Genomic DNA, 24,413 nt, shown 5'->3' with positions numbered 1-24,413 from the left:
ATTCCCGCCCCGGGGTGCCCCGCAGTTCACCGTCCCCCGCTGAACGCTTTCGGCGCTGGCTGCCGTTCTCCCGCCTTTGAGAACTGGGCGACCGATGGTGATTTTTAAAGAATTAACGGTGGTCCCTCGGGCTAACGCTCCAGGTGGAAGGCTAGCGCCGTACCTGACCGGTTTTGCTGCGGGAGCCCTTGACTCCTCTTCCGTTCCCGTGAGTGTCTTCTTCAGGCGGCTTTCGTTTTCACAGGGGAAGAGCCTCGGCCATTTACTTACCCCCCCCCCGCCTCAAACCCACCCTCCGCCGAGGGACGCGGCTCTCCGCCCGCCCGCCCACACGGCAGAGGCCCGGCGCCTGACGGGAGAGGGAATCCCCGCCGCCTGGGCCGGGCCCGGCTCTTCCCGCCCTGCGGCCCCGGCCCCTGGGCCGCCGGGGAAGCGGCGTGTGTGGAAATGGATGAGCGGCTGCTGCGGGCCCTGGGGGGGCTCAGCCTGCAGCCCCCGCGGGGCCGCTTCGGCGGGAGGCTGGTGCTGCTGCTGCGGGGGCTGCCGGGCGCCGGGAAGAGCACCCTGGCCAGGTAAGGCGGCGGCTCGGGAGCCCCTTCGGCTCTCCTTGCCTTGGGCCCGGCCGGCGGCGGCGGAGCCCGGCCGTGGGGTAGGTGCGAGAAGCGGTGAGGGGAGCGGGGGCGGGCGGTTGAGGCGGGTGCTTCAGGCCGCTCTCTGCCCGCCCGGCTGCCGCCTGGGAGCGGAGAAGGGGAAACACTTGCTGCAGAGCACCGGGAAGAAGGCTGAGGTGGTTTTTCTGGCTCAGGAGGGAAGCGGGAGCCTCGCAGGAGCCGTTTGGAAACCTCCTCTGTCTTTCAGAAATGGCTGAAGGCTTTATTGCTGCAGCTGCCCGTACCTGCGCTCCGGATACGCAGCCCGTAGGACCGTCTGTGTTGTTGTTCAGAGAGAGCGAGCAGTTACCAAAAGGCACGTTTCTAGTAAGATGGACTAATCGCCCAAGCCAAGGTAGTTGTTGTTGTTGTTGTTCCTTCTCTAAAAAGTGCCAGAGTGGTGTTTTTTTTTTTTTTTTTGTGGTTAATCACAAACACAGTAAACTACTTCCTGTCTCTTACTGTGAAAATTGAAAATTGACAACTCTGACTTCTGTTTCCATGATGTCCTGCACTCCTGGTCAGAGCTGTAGGGGCGTATAAAATGGGCAGAGCGGACCATTCCACTCTGACAGCTCCAAGGCTGATTAAAAATAGGTAGAAAAACCCAGAGGGGAGTGCTGGGAGATGGCACCGCAGCAGGTGTGACGCAGCGTAGCCATAATCTGGTATCATAAAATATCAGGGTTTGGTATCTCACAGCTCCGGGTGCCACCCACTCTCCATCAAAAGAGGAACATTCGCCGTCATCTTCCTCTGCTCAGGCAAGGAACCCATGCTGGGATCACGAGCTGCCACAGGAAGGGCCCTGCTGTGAAAGAAGCCTTGTGATACACTGGGTTAATCTACGGTTTCCTCTTTTCGGTACCGTCTTTCCGGGCATGCTGTCCCTTCTGCCTCACAGGACTTCTGCAAGACCAAGTTCTTTAATGAGTGGCCAAATGCTGTGTTTTTACTGATGCCCAAAATGTATGTGTCTCCCTAAAGAGGTCGTGTAAGGCCCTTCTTCAGAGGGATTTGGGTCTTCTCATAGTACAGTAAGAATGTAATGGTCTGGGCCATATTCTCAGACAGTGCAAATAACTGACCTATTTTTTTAGATCAAAACACAAGATTAATTATTAATGACAGATTTACAAAAGCAGTTGTAAATATTTAGTCCCCTGTGAGATGAACGTTTGAGGAACTTACTCTGTTTTCTAGCCCCTGTTAATTGTGTCATTGCGTTGAGCCATTCAGCAGTACATAGATCAAAGGGCAGCTGTAAAAATGGCATTTAGTAGCTTTCCATTAACTCTGTCCAGATTATGAAAGGACTGTGCCAAGAAACTTCTGAGATTTGCTATTCCCACATTGTGTGCCTTTTGGTGTTGGTAAACGCAACATGCTAGGCAAAGCAATGTTTGCAGAAAATTACTGCGACAAAGCTCAGTGCGAGATCCTACTGGAGGAGGAAGGCTATTATTTATTTGCAAAAGCCCTTGGTGAGCTCATTGTACCCATTCAACTTTATTCTCTCGGATTTTATTCACTCACACTATCACAGCTAAATACTTGCAAGTACCAAAGGGCATGTGCACAGGCGCTCTGCCCAAAATCGGAGAGGCCAAGGACCTTCTGCTGTCCCATCCTCACTTTTTTTTCTGGGTTCCTCTCGGTCGGTGGCGACAGACAGGGAGGGTTTTGGTCAGGTCTGTTATGCCATCTCGCAGCCAGCGGTTTCTATGCTGCCATTTTTTTGCCTCTGAATTTTGCTTACTTGGTGCTCCATGAATCTTAGACAGGGGTTTTTTGCCCATTTTCATGTTCCTGTTTTGGGTGTCTTTTCAGCTGCAGCCTCTCCCTCTTTTGGAACAAGGGGAAGAAGGACAGGGTGTGTGGGCTGGTGTGACCTGCTGGCCATCCTCTTGCTCTCAGAGTGTGGGTCTTCCAGGGGCAAGTCATCTGTGCTGGGCCTTAGCCGAGTGCTGGCCTTTGGGGGGGTGTAAACAGCACCTTCCCCAGTTTTATTGCTGTTAATGATCTTCTTGGTTGTCAGCGTGTACCACTGTTTTAGCCTTTGGTGTTTCTTCTGGTGCTTTCACCCCCCCCCCCCCCCCCCCCCCCATTCTTTCAGTCTTAGTATTGGCCAGTATTTCAGTTACAACCTGTACATCTTTACAGAGCTCAGGAGTGTCACAAACCATGAATGTTATCACTGGTGATATCACAACCTGGTGATAGCTCCAGCAGGAAGGACCCTTTTCCGTTTGGCACGCAGGCCTAGGAACAACCTCGCATCCGTGACTCATTTCCCTGACATTTCAGTGTCAGCCAGCGCTGTCTGGATATAGCTTTGTAAGATTTAGTTATGGCATCTTCATTAAAATGATTTCCCCATCCCAGTCCCTCCCTCAGCTTGGAGCAGCTGACACCGGTACAGATCGGTTCAGGTCTGGTTTTCAGGTTCTGGTAAAGACAGCCAAGGGGCCACCTGCGATACATTGAATAGTAAAGGCAGAACGAGGAGTTGGTCTGCTCTCCACCAACCTCCAGACCTTTTCGCTTCACTGTTAAGGATATGCTTCCCTGCACCACGTATTTTAGGTGACCCTAACCATCTCTAACCGTTCACCGTACGTCACCACCAGCAGAAGCACGCAGGAGAAGAGGGGCACCTGGGAGTTGCGTCTCCAATAGCCTCCATCAGGCGTGTGCAACACTCTCCTCTCGACTCAACAGTACGGATTTTGTGATCAGACCGAGGCAACTACTAAGAAAACAGTTATCTGAGGTGCAGTAGCGGGTATAGCTTCCAAAAATGCCTCCAAAAATCAAATGAGCCTCATACAAGCTCATACCTGCTTCCGCAACAGACCCTTCATTGCACAGTAGCTGTATTTCCAGCTCTTCTACAATCTATTGCTGTGATGCACAGCTCAAGTAACATCTAACCCTCTGTCTAGCAGTTTTGCTCAAGCACTAGGCTGGGCATGATCAAACATGCAACTTGTCAGCCACTGCTGTTGATTTATCAGTCGACATGAGGTTGTTCTTGTACTCCCTTACAAAGCACAGAGGCAGCAATCTTCCGTAAAGGAAAAAAATGCATTGGCACTGAGGCATCACTGCTTGGAGTAATCTGTGTCTTCTCCAGTTCTCTCCACTGCTTTTGCCCAGTTGGTCCCGGCACATCCAGCCCTGGGCCAGCCCCGCCACTGTTACCAGCACCCCGACCCCACTGCAGAGCTGCACCTCGGACAGGACTTCAGCTCTGCACCTCCTGCTGCCAGGTGACAACGCACTGTAAACGTTTACCTTCATCTAAAACTGCTTCAGGTGCTTCTCCTGAATGTGTTTATCAAATATGATGCGTGTGTTCTGCCAACAGCACAGCCGTCGGCTGGCAGGCCTCTGCCCGGGCAAAGTCCTCAGGGCACTAGAAGTTGTTAAAATGCAGCAGAGAGCCGATAGTGCTGGGCATGTGCTCCAGATCTCATTGTTCTGATTTTCTGCTGAAACTGAAGACCTTTAAACACCACGGGGAACGCTTTGTGTTAGGAACAGTGACTGGAGCAAGTGGTTTTATGTGATGTCAGTACATATGTGTTCTGATCTCCGAAGTAACTTGGGAATTTACCGGCTCTGAGATCTGCCTGACATACCGTTCTGTTGCCTTCTGAGTACTGAAAATGTTCCTTCCAATCTGCTTACCAGGCTCAAATCAGAATTTATTTTCAAAATTTCTGTTGGAAAAACATGACAGCCTATGAAATACAGTTACGGATTTTTTTTATCTCCAATGATATTACTGGTGATCATGGAGACTTCTCCCAAGTATTCTAATGCATCCAGCTAGTTGAAACCCTGAACAATTATTTTGTTGTCTATACATACAGTTAAACCCTGCAATGATTGTTTGAAAGCACTGAAGATGATATTTAGAAAAAAGGCAACTTAAAAACAGTATAAATTATGGGAACAGATCTTCAGAGGAATAACACAGAAGACTCTAAAACCACCTGTCTGTTTGCTGAGGCGGTTGTTACAAGGCTACTGTGGTCAAACAGAAACACAGCTGGATTTTCAACAGAAAGATTCTCCTTTTTTAGTCCCAGCGGCCATCACAAATCTGACCGGGGTGAGACAGCAGATGAGCGTGCGCCAACGTCGAACACCACATCGTTCAGCAGCATCCTTGCTACCCAGGCTGCCGGTGGGGTTGCCATGGGCAGACAGTGAAGCTTGTGCCTCTGCACGGCGTCGTGTTTCCAGGGGCTTTATCGGTTCCCAGGCCCTGTTGGTAGGTACATGAAGTTTGCTGCTGTTGTGTCAGAGCTGAAGAGCAGAAGCATCGGAAAGCTTTTTTTTTTTTTTTTTTTTTTTTTCCCCCCAGCTGTATCAGCCAATCTAGTGAGATACGGTACCTGGCGTGGAAAGCTGCTTCACCTTGAGGAAAGGAGGTAAAAGGGTTTGGGGAGATTTATTGCAAGTGGAGGAAACATCGCCCTTTCTTTTTTTTTTCTTTTGTTTTTTTTTTAATCCTTTGTATTTTCTGAAACAGCAGCAAACTTTTCTTTAGCAAGATCTAGAGCATACTGTATTTTGTATCTACTGCAAGACAGAGAGCTGTAGCACTTCGCAATTAAATGTCCCAAGTAGGCAAATTAATACTGAACCTTTGACAGATACTGCTTATCACAATGCAGTGCTTCAAGTTCAGTGGCTTTTTTAAAAAAAAATGCAAACATAGCTTATATGTACTCTTCGATCTTGTAAAGAGATTTCATTTTCCTTCTGCTCCTTAGTACACTTTACACTTACTGATCTAATGGCAATGGGTAGTTTTCATTTGACAGGGCTGCTCAAAATATATTAATTAATAACACTGGTCACAAGTTCTCCCATTTTGCATAGCTGGTGTATATTTTGCTAAAATGTAGGCATTTTTATTGCATGATTATGTAAAACCTTTCTTCTAAACCAACTTGTGGTCCTGTGTAGATTGTAGAAGGCTTATTTCTCAAGAAACATACTAAAGAGGTTTGGGTGCCCTTGGAAATTACAAGGGACAGAAGAAACAGGATTTTTGTCAGCTTCATGGGCAGTAGGGGATTACAGAAATGGTCGTAAAATTTAGTGTCAGTTTGGTTGTTTTAGAAAGCAAAAAGTTAAAAACAGCAAAATAAGCAGGAGGTAAAACATCATCTTTTTCCCACTCTAACGTTTTCTTATGTTGCTGCTCGTAGGAGTTTGTTTGGTATGACCATAGCAAATGTGACAGTAATTCATAGTTCTTAGCACATTTTGTGCCATATTTTTCCTCCTTTGAAGCACAAGTTTTATCTATTTTAATTAATTACCAGTGATATAAGGATAGTAGACTGAGTTTACAGATAATCACATACTATTTAGATTGCTTAAGGGTTAATATCAAAGCTCCCATGTGAGTGTGCATATATGCGTTAAGAATTTAGTAATGTATATGCTAAGAAAATTTTAAAAATTTGCACTGGTTGAGAACATTTTTAAAAGAAACACTGAGCAAGAAAAAAAAATATTTTGAGATCTTTTGTTTGTGTGTACAATTTTATGTGCCTATTAGTAGCTAAAGGGACGACACATATTTTAGCATAGTCTATTTTTTAGAGAAGAGATTGTGATGCAGATGGGTAAAGCAGTGGGAAAGGTGAGGTGCTGAATTACAGTGAGAGCTGAATGTATCAGTTTATCAGCACAAGAGTAACCAGATAAGCGTTAGGTGTTCCCATGCTTTTCATAAGAATTCTTTGCCTGGGACCAAAATTAAAGCAAAAATAATTTGACTGTTTGCTAACAGTTTGCAACATGACTTTTGTTAGATCTGTTTGTCCAGCAGTAATTATGTGAATAAAACATCTCTTTGGAGCTTGAAGATAATGACATGTGGGTGCTAAATGATACGTAACAGTGGCTACAGCCCAGTCCTGGCCAGTCCGTCAGCAGTGGGTCTCTGGGGTGATTACAACCACAAAATAATATTAATTGATCAGCAGATGGTAGAAGTTACAGCAGAGGCGGAACAAAGTCAAGCTGGCCTTTATTCAGCTAAGTGCAACGTGCAATCCTAGTGAAGAATTGCTGCTAGCAGACAGATGAGGGTAAAATTGGTAAGTACATGGTTAGGGCAGAGCTAGAGATGACAGAATTAAGCCTTTTCTGTCTGTGTGTCTGGTTTTTGCCGGTAACCTCGAGGCACCTTTTCCCTTGCAGTTGCTCAATTAGATAAGACATTGAGAAATAGTTGTTTTGCGGCTTATGGGGATGGAAGAGAAGCATTTTAACAGGGAAGCTGAAATAAGTCTGAGGGACTGGAGACCTGTGTGTGGTGTGAGATAGCAGGGCAGCAGCATTCATGTCTGAGAGCCACAAGGTTTCTCAGTTGGCCTTACTTTCTTTTCCAGAGACATTGTGGGCTTTAGGGAGACGGAGAGTAGTGAGATGATGCTGTGGGCTCTCCCTGACTTCTTGCAGAGACTCCCTCCTCCCTCAACACTCCCTTCATTGAAAAAAATAGACAATTGTCTATGGACACAAATAAGTCTGGATTGCACACAAACGGGAACACAATTTTGCATTAAGATTATTTTTTTTTTAATGCTCTCTAAGGACTGGCAGAGGAATGCTTCATATTTAAGCCACCACCTAAGCCAGCGCTTCCACCTCCTAGAGCCCGTCACTGTCTGCGAGGCAGCTGGTCAGCTTACGGCAGGACACGCGTCCACCCGCCACGGGCATCCTGGGTCTGAATGAGCATCGCGGTGGGGACGCATGAGTGTGAAGAGAAGGGGGATTGCCCTGTGCCACTCACCACAGGGGACCGGTTTTATGGATCTGTTGCATTTGGGGCTGCCAATCTAGGCAATTCAGATTTGTTTATAAAATATGTTTGAAAGCTGAAAATAAATAAAAATTATTCAACCCTACAAGGGGAGGATTAAGTAAAACAGGGACAAGTGAAAAGGAGAAAGAACCATAAAATTGAAAAAAATAACAAGAAATATTGACTGATCACTTGGATATTTGTTTGCAAATTACAAAAAAAAGTACTATGTGCTTCGTAGCCAAAAAAAAGAAAAGGAAAAAAAAAAAAAAGAACAAGACAAACTGCTGGTAACATTGATCATCTTTGCTAAATGACAAATCATTCTTCCCGGTTATCTTAAAAAATCTCTCTGTAGCAAAACTCCCATGGTCAAATTGTCTTTTGAGCCCAACTTCCATGGGATTAGCAGGTTTGGGGTTTTTTTGGTTTTTGTTTTTTGGGTTGGTGGGGTTTTTTTGTATTTACAGTCGTACCTTCTCAGATAACTCAGAAAACTGAATATATTAATATGATTAAAGACTCATATGCTGGTAGTCCAGTGTAGATTTCTCTGCTGAATTAAAGAAATCAAGGCCATGCCTTTAAGCTCCATTCCTTTCCTCCTATGTGTCCATCTACTGATTACATTACTTTCAGATCCTTTAAGCTGGGATTTTTCAAATGATGCACTGTGCATATTTGCAGAGCATTCATATGGCTCTTGATTTAATGGTCTCTATTAAAGGTATGCATTATACTAATCCTTCTTTCATCTTTTTTTTTTTTTTTCCAGACAGCTGAAACGTGACTATCCCAGTGCTGTAGTTCTTAGTACTGATGACTTCTTTATCGAAAATGGCGTATACATGTTTGAGCCTGACTTCCTAGAGGATGCACACAAATGGAACCAAAAGAGAGGTGACTGAACTCAATCCAGGGGTTTTGCAGGATAGTTTTGCTTTTCAGTCTGTCTTTAAACTTAGCCCCAAAAATAAAAGATTTCACAGTGGTGTCATACACTGCAGTTCATGGGGTACTGGTTAAAAAAAATACATTTACCACTTCTGATTTTATTTCTTCTGCCTTATAAGAGAGAAATTTATAAGTGAAGAAGTGGTGGTGATTGATAGATGTTATTTTAGAAGGACAATTAGGTAGCACTGCTGAAGCTTGGTAACAGCAGGTGGCGTGCAAATACCAGCCCAGCAGCTGCTCAGTACAGCTGTGCGCACCGCATCCCTCAGACTGTAATGGCTTAGGTGTCTGTCCTGACTTGGAAGTGGGTGTTACGGGAGGGGGGGTTAGTGATAGCCAGGAGGAAAACTTGCAAACCTAATTATAAGTTTGAGAATGAAACAACCCAGGTCTCTACTTCAGAGAGAAAAATGTAACATGCTTTTGTGGCTGTGTGCTGGACTCATTTCTAGCAATGGAAAACGCTTTGAGATCATATAACAGGGATCTTTTGCAAATAACAGTAATTTTCAGCTGTTGTAAATTCCTAGTGATACTGCTAGGTATGTTTTACGAGAAGTTCAGATCTTGCCACTGCGTGCAGCCAGCGGCTGCATCACCTCCTCCAGGAGAGCACCTGCTGGGCCCTGACCTCTGCTCGCGATGGGTGGTAGCTACAAAACCATCTGGTAGGGAACCAAGGGTGCTAGCAGTGGGCGAAGAGAGGACACTTTGGGGCTAGTGAGACCTGGCTCGGTCTGTTATTTAGTCCATGTTCGCTTTACTTAATGTGTTTGTTACATTACAGCACACAAGGCAATGAAGAATGGGAAAAGCCCCATCATTATTGATAATACCAACATCCATGCTTGGGAGATGAAGCCGTACGTGCTGATGGTAGGGAAAGCTCTGATTTATTGCTTTTATATGCTCAGCTATGACATTTCAGAGGTGACCTGACTGAAACAGTTCTTAACATGGCTAAAAAGAATTACTTCTATTTGCCCTTAGTTCTCTAATTATAGCTAATGACTGATATTGTGAAGAAGCAGGGGAAGAGATGCCAATGTAGTTGTTTTATCTAGTCAGCCATACACCTCAGTAAAGACAAAATTACTTGAAAAGATTGTCTTTGAACTTGCCCTGTAACTTCTTGGCAATCAGGATGTCTTCCCCAGTAGTGACATGAATTGAACAGTTCCCAAACTATTTTTTGACAAAGATATTAAGATATGACTAACAATTTTAGTTTATGCCTTGTGAAAAATAAACCATAAAGAGTCTTCAAAGACACTTCGGTATCTCGTGTCAGGAGTTCTGGCAGAGATGGCAATATTTTTTAGTACAGTTTCATAATGTGGCTTCTCTGCTAACACTATACTCATGCTTCTGTTCTTGGGTTATGGTCTTGTCAGTTAAAAAATTTGGGTCTAAGTATTGCTTGTATGGGAGCACAAAAGCGGCAGGAATTCATAGAGGTGCTAGAAAGCCTGGACATGTCACTTCAGCAGCAGTTGTGAATGCTTGTGCGTGACTAGGAAGCAAGTGAGAGAGCACAGCCAGAGGTGGGCCAGGAGTGAAAAGGTCAACAGATCTCCCTGCCTCCTTTCCCCTAAAACAAAACAAAAGCAATCAATACTGTATGAAATATATATTATTTTTTTTGTGTTGTATGTGTGTATGTGTGCATATATGTACACATATACGTGCACAAAGATGTTGCTTTACCTTGAAAAAAATTGAGGCCTGTAGACTCAGTGGCTGGAAATAGCGGGACTGATAGATGTTGACCTCACGCTCCCAGAAGCTCCAGATTGCCGTGGCCAGCCTGTGGCTCTTGAACCATCTGTGACCTCCAGAGTTCAAGTGCCAGGGTGCCATTGCCACGGGGGATGGATGGGGACTGGGGGCAATGTTGAGGCAAGTTTTGCTGGAAGACCCAAATTCTTTGATGCAGAAGGAAATAACAAGCTGGGACTCAGCTTGATGGGAATCATGGTTATCTTCCTTTTTCTGGCTCCTGGTACATATGATACATCTCCTAGCCAGATAAAATCTCAGCGGGTATGGCAGATTGGCTGCTCCTGAGCTCAGCAGCCGTATGTCTAAAACGTCTGTGTCCTTCTTCAGGCACGTGAAAATGGATATGAAGTTATATTCCAAGAACCAGATACGCCCTGGAAGTTCAATGTTCAAGAACTGACAAGGTACATCTTTTTCTCTTTGATATAGCAGACAGCTTCCCATTTTATTGATGTGCTCTGAGGAAGGCCAGCCCTTTTCTTCTTCATATACCCTAAAAAGTAACCTAGTAAATGATGAGAGAATGATTGTCGTGGAAATTTTCTATTACTCAGTACCTGCTCTGCAGTGAATTCAGCCCTGAAAGAGCCTGACCGTGCTGAAGTGAGTCAGGTAGTAGAAAAAGCAACCCCCCCCTGCCCCCCGCCACAAAGTGTGTATTTCTACTGCAAGCTTCTTGGGGTAGGAACCCTGATTTGCATTCTGGATTTTGAGCAGCACTCTTGTGTTTGGGTGAAAAACCATGTCTAAGCACTACAGACAATATTCAGACTTCTGTTCTTAAAAAATCTAACCATAACAAAGATTGTCTTGCTGTGGGGTGCTACATTAAATGTGGTCAAGAAATGGGGTTCTGGAGGATCTTCCTGAAGATCTTAACATGCACACACAAAAGGGATACAATGAATCTACCAAATCTGCATAATGTGGTAGGATATAGAGGGAGCCAAATGTGGCTCTAAGTATGTTAGTTTGGCTAGAGGCTGCAGTGTTAATGGTTATATCACAAAGAACGAACTCCATGCAGGCTAATTTTCTAGCCTTTAACCAACCCGCTGTAAACTATGTTACAGTAACGAGTGCACTCCTATCTATTCGATCCAGAAGGTAACATGTGCTAACTTATTTGTTATCACAAGGGAACAGGGCATGGGTACTTCATTCCAACTGATTTATTTGTTTTATACCAGCTAGGAACTCCAGTCAAAAGTCAGCACCAGCTGGGAGGCATTTGTAGGGCACCACTGCAGAGACAGATTTCACTGGTGACCATTCATTATAGGCTGAGCTACTCGGTAACTTGTATTTTGTTTTATTAATCATTTGAAATAAGTCAGCTTTTTATAGTAGCATCGTAAAGTTAATCCAAATACGCACAGTTTGGAGCAGCTCTTTGGCAAAGGATTCAAGGGCAGCTGAAGGTCGCTCCCAGTCTGGTTCCACATCGTGTCTTTACTGGCAGTAGGGTTTGTGCTGGTTGCTGGCCCCAGGCACAGGCTGCATGCGTGTGGCTTCTTCGCAATTGGGATGCTGCAGCTGGCAACCTGCTGCGGTGCTGTCGCCTTAATTCCACCAGGGAAAAAAACGTGTTGAGCCCTGCCGGATTTGCACAACACAAGGCTTTGAAAATACGGATGCAGGATGAACTTAGATTCTAGGTCACAGATTATGCCTTATAGAGCTAAATGGCAAACCCCAAAGATACTCAGAGTTTGCAAACTCACAGACAAGCAGGAATTCCTAGTGGTCTTTGGAAAAACAGTTCCCACTGACGTGTTGAGAGACTGTGGCTGTTTCTGGTCTCTCCAGAAAGCCCTGCATGTTTGAGTATCCTGTTCCTCTCCCTCTCAAACTTGTCATTTACCAATCTGCCCTGGAGCCTGAGCCATGTCAGGTGTGATTTTTCCCCACTTGTACTCAGACAAAGCAACGTTTTTTGACCTCTATACTTGCTGATTATAAGTCAGTGTCTGGGCTATCTACAGCCCTTGTCTGCATTTCTCCAGATGTACAAAAGCTCACCCTGAGGCTAACAAGCCATTAGCACTAAAACCCAGCAATACTCATGTGAAATAATAGAGGTCTTCTACGTAGCTCTTTCATTTCAAAGCATTTGTCTAACTTCTTACGTCCTGGCTGCCCACAAAAATACTTGTGTTACGTGTTTCAGCAGTCACAATAATAATAATTTGAAGTAGGTGGAAGTGAACAACCATTTGGGAAAAAAGGCTAGAAATAGATCAGTGGGGACACAAATCATTATCCTGAACATGTGAGAAACCTTAGCAAGCTTAAAGGTAACCTCTAATACAGGGGCAGCTAAATACTTGTGTTTTCTGTTAATTTTGACTCTACAGAAGGAATATTCATCACGTCCCTCGACAAAAGATACAACGGATGAAAGAACAATATGAGCACAATGTTACCTTCCACAGTGTTCTTCGGGCTGAAAAACCAAGCAGAGATGAGAGAAGCTCCAGTGGACCAAATGCAGCTTATGGCATGGGTGCCCATTCCAACCGCCCTCCAGCCTTCTCAAACAGAAGACTTCAGGTAGCACGTACAAACAACATGCCATTTAACTGAAGAGGTGGATTCCTCAGTGTATATTTTAATGATCAGGGTATAAAAGTCTCTAGTTTTACATTTTTTCTAAACTTTTTTATTCTTGTATTTTTCTACTACATTTTTAAATTACTGTTTTCTTAGAAATCTTTAAATGTCACTGGATTATGATCTCACAGCTCTACATGACTAATCTAAGAACACTATCCCCAGTACAAACTGTACTCCCTCTCATCTGTCTTCCTCCACAAAAATCCATTCAAGCTTACAGTGAAATTTACTGGCTGTAACACACTTTTTGGTTGTTTGGTTTTTTTTTCCTGCATCGCGCTCTGTCGCTAATAGATAAAATATTCCTAAATTCTTTCTTTCTTACGGGCCATGTGGCCAATTCCTTCTCCATGCAGTTGTCATTTCTTGCCATTTTAATACTTTATATCTGGCTGTATAACCTTTTGTATCATCTTGCCTAGAGCATTACTGCTAGCTTTAAGAGAGGCAAAGTGAATGGTGGAAAAGGGAGCTCTAACAGATTGTAGGAAGGTGCGATGCTGTTCCTTATCTACATGTCTGCTGTCTGGATCCAGATGGGTGAGAAAAGAAGCTATCCTGCAGTAGTTTTATCCATATTGTTAAATTCTGCTGATTATGTCCTCATTAAAAACCCTTGTGAAACATTTTTAAAACTCAGCATTTGTGATGGCATTTTTTTTAAGTAGGTGTGGATTATTAGGCAGTGCTTATAGAACAGGACACTAGCGAGTGATTTTGCAGTAGGAAATGAAGACAGCTCACATTGGACATTAAGAAATGTGGGTATAGCTGTTATTCATCTAGTAATTTAGCAGAAGTATAAATAAATATGCTGTTTCTGGAGAAAAGCCAGGCTGTCTTCAGGACACAGTAGATGTATGAGATATTGTAAACTAGGGGGCCTAGGGAACCTGGCTCTGCTGTATTGCACAAAGGTTTACAGAACTACCCGCAAGCGTGTGTCAGCCCATTACAGTTCTCCAGTCCTGCTACAATGTCCAGCTTGGTGACAGGAGCCAGCCCCTGAGCCAAGTGAAGGGCACAGGACCCCTGAAAGGTTGCCGAGTGGGAGCTGGTGGTCTCCTCCAATATTTCAGAATTAAAGTGTTATGTTTGGGAACAATAAACTTGGAGAATTGTTTATTTTTTTTGACCTGTGCCACTTCTGACAGCCAAACAGCTATTCTAATGCTGCAGGGTGTGACAAAACTGATTGATTGCTTTAGACTGAAACAAAATCCTGCTGTAATTTAAGAAAACATCAGAATCAAAGTAATAGCTTATAAAATGTCATCAAACCTTCAGTCACACTAATGCTATTGTATGATACATGTTTGTGTGAGAAATGTATAATTACTCAACTCCAAATTATATTGCAGATGAAATGTCATTTCCATGAGTCTTTGTTTTTGTAATATAGCTTTATTAAATACACTTTGTACATTAAATCCTGATTGTAAAAATAATTTGAATTTGAAATATATACAATACTGTACATGTGCAGTTAGTAGCATTTTCAGGGGGTTTGTCTTTGTAGCATTCTGCGGGCTGGTAACGAGTCCTCAGGTTCCTTTATGTCCTTCTGAAGAGCCTCAGCTACTTTAGAACTGCTTTTTGATGAGTTATTTGCTTCCCCAGTAGACCTGGAACTATTTTTGGGAAAAAGATCATCAGATAAATTAGTAGGTATTGTACTGCTGTTTTCATTTACGTAATCAATCTTCTTTTCTTCTCGTAAATTATTTGTGAGTGCTTGTGTATTAATCATTGCAAGTTCTTCATCAGCAACCAGGTCATTCTCAGGAAGACAGACAGTTTCTCTCAATTTTCTACAGGGGGTGACGTGAACAATATTCTGATTTGTTTCTTTTGATGACTTGCTATGCTGTAAACCCAAACTTCGCGGAGGCTGAAATGCTTTTTTTAAAGATGGAGAAAATATTGAACACATTGGTGGCAGTGGTGGAGGAGCAGGTATACAACTGAGGAAGTCCATAGCTTTTCTCTTTTTGCTGTTTTTGGGGTGGTCGTCATTGATTGTAGCAGATGAAGGTGTTTTTACTGACCCTCGTGTGACAAGTTTCATATTCGGTGTGCTAGTTGACAAAGGGCTTGGATGCTTTATTTCAATTTTGGAAGAGATCTAGTTAAAAAGAAATAAGTTTTATGTTGACTAGAGAATGTCCTATTTCATTAGTTTCCTCAATTACTTCCACAAAACAGGGGGAAAAAACTGATACAAAACCACTATGTCATCATTCATGTCCAACTTAACCTTAGTTTTATATCTTCTGACGGTGACTACTATTATTCTTTCCAGTATTGATGCTTGATAAATCACTGTTTACATGTACATTAAGACAGCACATTTCCATGTTGTTTCTGCAATCTAAGCTAAATGTATGAAAATTTTTCTGTGCCAGATGGTAAGAAATCAAAACGCTCATAAAAAGGAGTTAAGTCTTCTACTGCACTGCATATATCCTCAACAGGAGAAAACAAGGAAAAAGGGATATAGACCAAAAAACTTGAAGATAACAATACACACAAGGTAGATGCTGCACAGCAAATAATTCAAACACATGTTTAACTTGAGAATAGATTTAATGTCTCATTTGTTTTAACTTGGTTAATATATTTAATAAATAATGAATATAAACAAAACCTTCAGAATTAAATATTAGCACTCTCTCTGAAATGGAAAAGGATGCCTTATAAGCTAAAATTTAGTCCCTGGGAATTGATATCACATTGGGGTGTTTCCACCTCCCTCACTACTAGTGGCAGGAAAAATTTTTGTTCTGACTGCACTCAGTGCTCCATGTCAGGAACAGCTTGCCACCAGCAGCCCCCCTAGGAAACCTGAGTACTATTTAACTCAATTTTTGTCAAGACTGCTATAAAATATAAACATTTACTAGGTGATACCTCTTCCCTTTTAAATCCTGGAAACAGTGAACAATATCTAGGAAAATATGACCAGGAGGTGAATTCTCTAAACAAAGGTAAGAACTGCAGAATGCCATGAAAAGAAAAATTTACAGATCAAGATTTTTCCTTCCAGTAACATCCATGTCAGATAATCTTCACAGTGGGACCAAGGAAGTGATAAATCATCTATAGGGAAAGGATGATTCTTTTTACTCATATAAAATTCAGAATATTTAAAGTATGCTGTGAAAACACAGGCCACAATGGAGGTTTTCATGTACTGCTTGGAGGAAGAAAAGTCTCACAGTTCCTCCTGGGGAATAATCCTAAACCCACACACAGAAAACTTCTAATCAGCTTGCATTGCCCTGAAGAGAACATATGGAGTGGACTGAAAAGTGAGACCATTCACCACAGCTATCAGTATAAAACTTCTTATATCCTTACTATATGTACTGTCAGTAAAAACAGATTATTAATTACCAGAAGCTTACCAAACTTTTATCCTCTGCATAAAGACCTGAGCTGCAGGGAGGAGAGGGGCATTCCAAGCCCCATCTTTTAGTTAAACTGGGTGTAAGAGAGAGATTTCTTCGTAGCAAATTCATCAATTTACTTTCTGCGTCAGAGCAAAAGGAGGCCACATTCTATAAAGGAGAACAGTTTACAATGCAGAATAGTCATTTTTCAAATTGTCTAAGTACTATATGCTCACAAAGTATTTAAGACTTTTGTATTTAAACTTATTTTTCAGTAAAAAGTGAGAATGCATGACCAAGTGAAGTGAGAATGCTATTTAGAACAGCTAGAAAATTGAAATAATAAATAAATAAATGAAATAAACAGTCTGATACTGAGTATGTTCAGCTAAGCAAGACAGTAAATTTCAATTTTTAAAAGGCTAGAGCAAAACTGTCCATGACAGATTCCCTATTGTCAGGTGCAATATTTTTTGCTAGCCAGAGAAGATTGTGGTACATCCTAAAGACAGTGATGGCTGAGCTGAATTAAAAAGAAAAAAAAATCAAAAGACATTCAATAGGTGATATGTAGAGTCCTCCAGGAAAAATGCATTAACACCTTACTCCACCTTCCAGAAGAACGTAACACAGCAGTAACTAAATCATTAAACTAAAAATCTACAGATTTACCTCTATCGTACTTCTCAGTTCATTAACCTTCTCTTGAAGATAGGTTTCCTTTGGACTGGCTGAGAATACAGAAAGATCTCCAGCCAAGAGCACAGGAATTTCTGATCTGAATTCAGACTGCCACTGAAGGTTGCTTGCAGAAATGAATGAACAGCGGACAACTATATCTTCAATAGCAAAATGTCTGAGATCTGTCCAGATCTTTACTGCCACTAAATTATAGCTTTCATCAGATAAGTACACCATAGTAGTGAAACCTAAAAGCAAGAAAAAAGCCTGAATTAAACCTTAAATCTTTAAGTAAAGGTTGATTACTGCAATTTGTATCTATTAAAAAGCTACACACATCTTGAAAGAGAATTGATAAATGTAACATGGCAGTTATGTTTCGTGCTTCATTCATATTCTACACTATCTTCCTACTGATTACAGAAAACGACTCAAAGGCTGTGTTCCAGTGCTTAAAAACCAATATTCCTATGGTGCTTTTCCTTTTTATTCAGATTATCCACCTGTCCCTACCCATGAGCTCCAGTGCCTGCGTTCCATTCATTCCATGACACTGTACACAAAAGAGGGATCTCATGTACATGCACAGGGGTACTTCTGCAGATGCTGAACACAGACATGAGAACCTACATCCACCATTTATGGAAAAAAATGAAGAAAAGCTTCTCATGAGCTTAGATCCTCCCTTACTAAATTCTTCCTGAGCTAATAAGCAAAGACAGTTTTTCTTCAGGAAAACAGAATTATCTGCCAGCATATCACAGTGATGGGCTATATTAGCAGGTTTTCACAGGGCTGAGATGCACCTACAACACCAAGATCATTTTGACTTTTAAAATAAAAAATTTAGTGCTTATTCAATGGGAGGAGATGAATGTGGTCCACAACATACCTGTTCTGCTAACAGAAACTACAACTCCAACTAAATCAACTTCAGCACATGGTGGCTGAAAAGAAGGATCTGACAAACTGGTGAATTTTAGAGCCTTTCTTGGAAAGAAAATCTGTACCAGCATCTCTTGGGATACCTGGAGAAACACAAAATTTTTAAGTATTTACAACACACTTATATAGACTGTGATACATTTTAATAATATATCTTTATGCACTTAAAGCACTTACTGATAGTTGTAGGTACTGAGTTTTCTTTGTTGCTGTTAATTGTATGTTAGTTGAGTCTGATCTTCCTTTGGACTGTGATGTTGACAGCTGGTAGATTCTGTACCGACTGCCTTCCTTTAACAATGAACAAACATCTAGCAGTGGACGCCAGATACTCAGTATCGCTCCTAACAATACCAGATTAAGATATATTAGCTGTGCAATTCTAATTTGAAGGCTTCTGAACAAAATAAATCCACAACACTCCCTCCTACCCCAAAGCCCTAAATCAAAACCCAAATAAAACTGGAAATATTAACATGCAAGCTAGAATACTGTTGGGAAACTTCAAATCTACCTGCTATGTTGGCCAGTTACCATGTTTAGATAAGTTAGTTATAATTTCCCAAGTACTAACCTTTATGTTTTTCTTGCTTTCTGTAGTCTACCACACATAGTTTCCATACAGTAGACACATCTCTTTTGGAACAACCATTTTCTTCCTGTGCTGCCGACTCTAAAGCTTTCTTGAATTCTTCCTGTATCTGAGTTTGCTTTTTATCGTTCATCAACTGCCTGTGAGCATTCAAAGCTTTTAACTGGTCTTCACTAAGATATCCCTGTAACCAAGAGAAAACGTATTTAGTATCTTTTTTATTAATTAAAAAAATCCTGTCAAGATTTTTAGATAGCCTCTTTCTTAAGTGTTTGTCTGTTACAAGAAATCTGTTGTTCAACTGATACACTACTAGGACTCGAAATGAGGTATGGTAACACAACAGGAGTCAGCAGTCTTGACTGGTACTCAGCTGGCGCTGCGTTGTCCAAGTATTACATTACATGCAGTTCTTATGTGGTAATTAGTGAGAAGCCTGCTTAAGAGTGCATAACTAAGGTGAATATTTAATATAACAGACATGCTTGCTTGTTTCATAAGAAAGAAGAAATATTAGAAAAAAATTCTGTAAGAAGAAAAGAGTTGCACCTCTCAGCAGGCTGCTATCTCTGAGCTGACACAGTGATTTACACTAAAATGCATCAGGAGTGTTACCTTTCTGACCAAGCCTTCAAGATCCAGACGCCTTTAAGTGTAGCACCACAGATATGCATAACATTTTATCAAAAATGTCACAGATCGCATGGCTTTATGACAGTCAGGGACCCTGACTTGCAAAAGGCAAGGCATGTATTTAATTTTTAACAACTGGCAGGGACTAATCACCTGCATCTTTATTAATAAAGGCATAAATACTTAAAAGTTGTGATTGAACTGGAACAATGACAATATAATAATTCAAATACTTCAGTGAACAACATGCAAGAATAAGTGTGTGAAACTCAAGGCTTACGAGATGCATTTAGTTTTCATATATGCAAGACAAAGAAAAGTAATAAAATTACAAGTAACATTAACTTTTAATTGTGCTATATCCTGGATTTTTATATCAAGAGAAAATAGCATTCTGTTTTGCAATCCAAGATATTATTAATCTATGTCAACAAGCCTTCATTAAAATATTTTCAAAATTTTTAATCTTAATTTATTTAACAATAAGCATGCTGTAGAAAATCTCAAAACGCAGCAAAAAAAAAAAAGTAATTTAATGGCTGATTTCAGCATGAGGTAGTAAATTGTAGATTATTCTACAAGCATTTCAAAATTAGCACCGTAGGATCTACAGTTACCTCCATATAACCAGGATCAGATGCATTCTGAATTGCTTCATAAAGTTCTGCACCATCTTGCAAATTATGGATTTGCTGCCTTGTGACTATGCGTGATCTTGGTGTTCTTCTGCTAGTTCTCTCTGTTGAAAAAAAGCCATTATGTTGAGTACAACCAATACACTTTAAAAGTGAAAGAAAAAATAATTATGTAAGAAGCATGGTAGTACTTAGGCTTTGCCAGAATAAAAATACAAAACAGTTCTATATAGGAACCGATATATATGTGTGTGTGTGTGTATATATATATTAGGAAAATACAAGCAGTAAAAAAATCTCATTCATTTAAATACAACGTAGATTAGATTATTATACAAACTTTGGGGAAGCCAGTATCAGTGTCTGCACTTAGGAGAGCGTGGGAGACTTGATGGGCTGCCATGAAACATCATCAATACTTGACCATATTTTCTGTACATCTGTCACTTCCTCTCATACAGCAGAAAAGTAGAAAAGTCTCAAACATACCAAGATCTGGGACAACAGGTCACCACAGGCCTGCACACGAAGCCTCCTTAGGACACCAGCTAAAAGCCAAGTTAACTTCATTACATTAAACTATTACCCTCTTTTTAGATAAGTAATTTTGCTGCTAGCATTTTGATGAATTCCTTCAGTGTAGTAGACTCCAGTACAGACAAGTTTACCAGTCGAACATAAAACAACACAATGAGGTGATTGATATGTGGAAGTTTGTGTCAGTGAAGTTAAGAATTACAAAGCAATCTCTGATTTCAACTAAGAATTCAGTGGTGGGTTGCTTTGGTTTGGGTTTGGCTTTTTGGTTTTTTTTTTTTTTTTTTTTTTTTTTAGAGCATGGCTTTATTTGCCTTTTCCTTGTTACTTGTGAAGGACTCCAGGTTCTAAGCAAGCAGTCAGAGAACTTCTCAGTGTTACAGATCACCATGAGAAAGCTCTATGGAAAGGGAGAGGCTATCTGGGTTGTAGATACTACCCTGTGAAATGTGAACTGCACAGGCTACTGTTAGTGAGGGAATCCTACCTGTTCTTGGGGAAAAACCAAACCAAAACACAACACCAAATCGAAACCAACAAAAAACTCCTCTCAAAAAACAGACCAGAGTATCAAGGCAGCTGGAATCCATAATCAGTGTGGCAAGAATCCTAATACCCTTCCTCATTCCAGTTTAGCTGAGTCAAACCTAAGGGGAAGCAAACATAGTTCTGGTGCAGCAGTGAGCTTTGTGAAGCTGTAGCAATCAGCAGCCAGTTGTGGCACTTAACAGCAACAGCAGACCTGAAACTCCTGCTAGAAATCACAGGCAGAGGTGTGCAGTGTCATCCCATTACAGAATCAGAAAATGGTTGAAGTTGGAAGGGACCTCTGGAGGTCATCTTGGCCAATCCTTCTGCTCAAGCAGGGTCACCTACAGCAGGCTGCCCAAGAGGTTATGTATTCCTTGCTCTAGACTTTACCCTGGACTCCAGGTCCTGGGATTGCTGAAGGCTGGTATTGCTAGTTAAGGCTGAGGTGAAAAAGGCATCCAGTAACTCAGCCTTCTCCACATCCTGTGTCACCAGGGTCCATTTAGCAGCTCCACTGACCTCAGTATCTCCACAGTCCTGCAGTGTTTGTTTGGAAAGACGCTCAGTGCTCAGTCTTGGTGTTCAGGTCTACCGAGATACATCCTAAGCAGCACCCACCTCTGGGTGAAATATTACAGTGTCAGGTCTTTGAAGAGAGTGGAATTAACAATTCTACAACTTTGTGGCACTTCCCTGAGCATCATCTCAATGGTAATTTTTTAGTAGCCTGGCTACCAACATGTTCAGGGAGAGTTTTCTAGATAGCTGCAAAGCCAAGCAAGTAAGTATATAACTGTTTTGTACTGAAAGGTCTTGATACATAGGAAGTAAAAAAACCTAAAACAATACAACACAAAACCACCACGAACAAAGAAAACAACCCAACACCCTATCTCTGCTTCTCTATCACCAGAGAAGTTTTTGCCAGTTTCTTTAAACTCTTCTGTAGATGCCAAAAAAGTTTTTGTGTTCTTATTACATGTTCTGAAACAATGAAAGCTTTACCTTCATGCTTTTCATATTCTGCTTGGATTTTTGCAAACAGAGCTTCCAGTTTCTTTTGTTGATCCTCTGCATGCTTGGCAGCTTCCCTTTCTTCAGCTCGGCTGTTACGAAACACATACGAACCAGCTGATGTCTTTTCCATCCACTGAAATGAAAAGATTCAAAAACAAAACCCAGACTATTTTTAATTTTTAACCTCATTTAGCTTCCTTCTAATACTTACTGTTATGCAAAAATGCTTTAAAAAAAGAACAGGCAGTAGATCATAAGTTCTAGATAGATAAAAGGCAAAACCCCACAGCACTGGTTGGTAAATCTTCATTTTAAAGATACACAGACAGAATGGAGCAGTAGTCAAAACTGCATGATTTAACATCTGAAGAAACCACAGCTTATAGTAGTAACAGGTATCAATGATGTAATTTAGAAGATAGTTGGATCCCACTGGTAGATACATTAAGATACAAACCATCAAACTCAATGCTTAAAAATATACCAGAACTGCATTCTATCCAATTTGTCTTTCCACATCAACTGTACTGTCTGTTTTAACACGCTAGATTAGAGGCTGTAAAAGAACTATGATGTTGTTCTGCAGATGCTCTTAAACTTTTTCTGCCTGAAATGGTTCCATAGGACTACAGCCTTGTCCACAACCCTGCCAGAACTGGCTTGCCTGATTTTAAGAGATAGGTGAGCCAAACAAAAAGGTCACTGCCGCTGAAAGCGATCCCTTCCCTTCCTCTTTACTGAAAAGTCCCATCTTCTCCCTTGCACTAGCTTTAGCACATATTTGACCTCATCAGACCACATCAGTTTATTCAATAGACAGCAGTTTGTTGCACCTTTTTTTTTTTTTTAATTATTATTATTAGTTAGTCATTTACTCCTGGTTTAGTGAATTATATTAGCTAAGCAACAGGATCAGGTGAGCTCCAGGTTTAGCATAGAGAAGCAGCAAGAGAGTACAGTGAGAGCAGGATGAGGAAGGGTTGAAGGACTAATCCTTATGAGGCAGTGAATTGTTGAAATAGGCTCTGCCTGCCTCATCAACTGCATGCCATGTATTTCCTGCACTATTCACAGTTTGACACCTTAATTAGGGTTACTATGATTCCTACACTCCTTGATTCTTGCGGTGAAAGGAGACAGACAGCGCAAGTCTTCCTATCATTTTGGTATGTTTGAGCAAGAGTCTCAGTGTTGTAAAGAAAAAAAAAAAATCTCTACATCAGCACATCAATCTCTTGATACAGTCAGATACAAAACACCACTTTCCTCCCCAGCCTGGAAGCCACTTACTATGATGCGGTTACAGATTACAGCCCCCTTTCTGGGACCTAAATAAATGTTAGTTCTGTCAGGCTGTTCATATAGTTAAGTGCTGCAATTTCCTCCATTAAAGTAATGATCTAAATACCAAAGTAATGATCCAAACCAAATATTGCTATTACCTTTGCAGAATTCATTCTACATCAACCAACAGTAATACAACACTTTAGAAAGAAAGCAATGAAAAAAAATAACCCCTATGCGTACATGCCAAGTATAATATACTCTGAGAAAAGTTAACAAAATCTGAAAGTTGTATCCTAGTTAAATTGTTAACACTAAGAGGATTGATTACTAAAAAAAATATTGTTTCTTTTTGTAGTCGGTATTGTTACAAAAGCAAGCAGTTACAGCAAAGTCTGACCACATTTAAAATGTCTGGATATCAAGTGGTATTTAAAAGATCTTCATTCTATTTTACACCATTAATCACATTGTATTTTCAATAATATTTTTACATAATAGATCTTATACAATATAGCCAGCTACATGTAAGAAAAAGTAATCTTGCTAATGGTTATAAATATTTAACTTCTTTGCAGGGATATGTATGTTAATAATAGAAAAAGTTGGGTTTCACTTCTACTTGGAGTTGAAACTGTCAATTTTTTTTCTCCTTCAAAACAAGTGCTGTGCTTTAGATTACAGAACTGAAATTCAATTATTTGTGGCTTTTTGAAGCTGAAAGCAAAGCCAACCAGAAGATACTGAGTGCAAACTCAAATTCTTCTTACAGCAGGGTACTCCAGTCTTGAAATATTAAATACATGCATGCTGCAAGAACCACTCCTGTTCATTTTACACAAAATGGTACCTTTTCTTAAATTTTTTAGCTCTGTATATTATGTCTGATTTGAGGAATGATATAGCAATTAACTAATATAATTTAGATTTCATAGAACCTGTTAGATTCATAAAATACTTATACCATACCTGAATAGGGTAAGTTCTTTGAATAACTACATCAATACACCCCACTGCACCACCCTCACTGTAAAGCGATGACAAAGGCAAAGGAAAAGGTCTGGGATCCCGATGAAATCCTAGTTTTGCATGCCATCGTGCACATCGAGTGCTGTTTGCTGAAATCTGAACAAGTTAAATGTTGAATGATAAACTGTCACTGGTAGGTCAAAAAGATATCCAACTTATTACATCTAGAGGAAAGACTATTTTCATGTTGACCTCACTAAGAATATCTCATTTTTGCATCTGAACGCATTACATTTTAATTTCAAGTTTTCTTTTCATATTGAAGAATGTATTTTAAACAGGAACTAAAAA

At 41.1% G+C, this 24,413-nt stretch overlaps 2 protein-coding genes across 6 annotated transcripts in view; one reads left to right on the top strand and one right to left on the bottom strand.

Annotated features, from left to right (window-relative positions):
• The first annotated feature begins 367 nt into the window (after positions 1 to 367).
• Positions 368 to 13,482, top strand: N4BP2L1 (NEDD4 binding protein 2 like 1). Of its 2 annotated transcripts, none has more exons than XM_052812231.1 (5): positions 368 to 572; positions 8,267 to 8,391; positions 9,236 to 9,324; positions 10,558 to 10,634; positions 12,588 to 13,482. In XM_052812231.1, the coding sequence occupies exons 1-5, from the start codon at positions 448 to 450 to the stop codon at positions 12,814 to 12,816; spliced, it is 645 nt and encodes a 214-aa protein (XP_052668191.1). In that variant the 5' UTR covers positions 368 to 447; the 3' UTR covers positions 12,817 to 13,482. The 2 variants fall into 2 exon arrangements, with proteins under 2 accessions (XP_052668191.1, XP_052668192.1); XM_052812232.1 differs by lacking the exon at positions 368 to 572 and adding an exon at positions 6,799 to 7,903.
• Positions 13,483 to 14,264: 782 nt separating this feature from the next.
• Positions 14,265 to 24,413, bottom strand: part of BRCA2 (BRCA2 DNA repair associated) — a 40,648-nt gene continuing 30,499 nt past the window's right edge. For 3 of the 4 annotated variants that reach the window (XM_052812208.1, XM_052812207.1, XM_052812209.1), the window contains 9 exons: positions 24,063 to 24,218; positions 21,798 to 21,942; positions 19,707 to 19,828; positions 18,439 to 18,640; positions 18,042 to 18,208; positions 17,812 to 17,947; positions 16,911 to 17,167; positions 16,254 to 16,406; positions 14,265 to 14,971 (listed from right to left, as the gene is read on the bottom strand). In XM_052812208.1, coding sequence (XP_052668168.1) covers positions 14,345 to 14,971; positions 16,254 to 16,406; positions 16,911 to 17,167; positions 17,812 to 17,947; positions 18,042 to 18,208; positions 18,439 to 18,640; positions 19,707 to 19,828; positions 21,798 to 21,942; positions 24,063 to 24,218 — 1,965 coding nt within the window. In that variant the 3' untranslated portion in view covers positions 14,265 to 14,344. The remainder of the gene's footprint in view (positions 14,972 to 16,253; positions 16,407 to 16,910; positions 17,168 to 17,811; positions 17,948 to 18,041; positions 18,209 to 18,438; positions 18,641 to 19,706; positions 19,829 to 21,797; positions 21,943 to 24,062; positions 24,219 to 24,413) is intronic. The other variant, XM_052812210.1, reaches the window with a different exon arrangement.

This window comes from Harpia harpyja, chromosome 17, assembly GCF_026419915.1.
Source record: "Harpia harpyja isolate bHarHar1 chromosome 17, bHarHar1 primary haplotype, whole genome shotgun sequence".
Classification (NCBI taxonomy): Eukaryota; Metazoa; Chordata; class Aves; order Accipitriformes; family Accipitridae; genus Harpia; species Harpia harpyja.
The sequence above is the reverse complement of the archived record's forward strand: the minus strand, read 5'-3'. Positions and strand labels throughout refer to the sequence as shown.

What these genes read in the sequence shown, in the direction of transcription:
- N4BP2L1 (XM_052812231.1), top strand. Translation starts at nt 448, where the DNA reads ATGGATGAGCGGCTGCTGCGGGCCCTGGGGGGGCTCAGCCTGCAGCCC. An exon ending in GGGAAGAGCACCCTGGCCAG is followed by an intron (nt 573 to 8,266) that starts GTAAGGCGGCGG and finishes TTTTTTTTCCAG; the next exon opens with ACAGCTGAAACGTGACTATC. An exon ending in TGAAGCCGTACGTGCTGATG is followed by an intron (nt 9,325 to 10,557) that starts GTAGGGAAAGCT and finishes GTCCTTCTTCAG; the next exon opens with GCACGTGAAAATGGATATGA.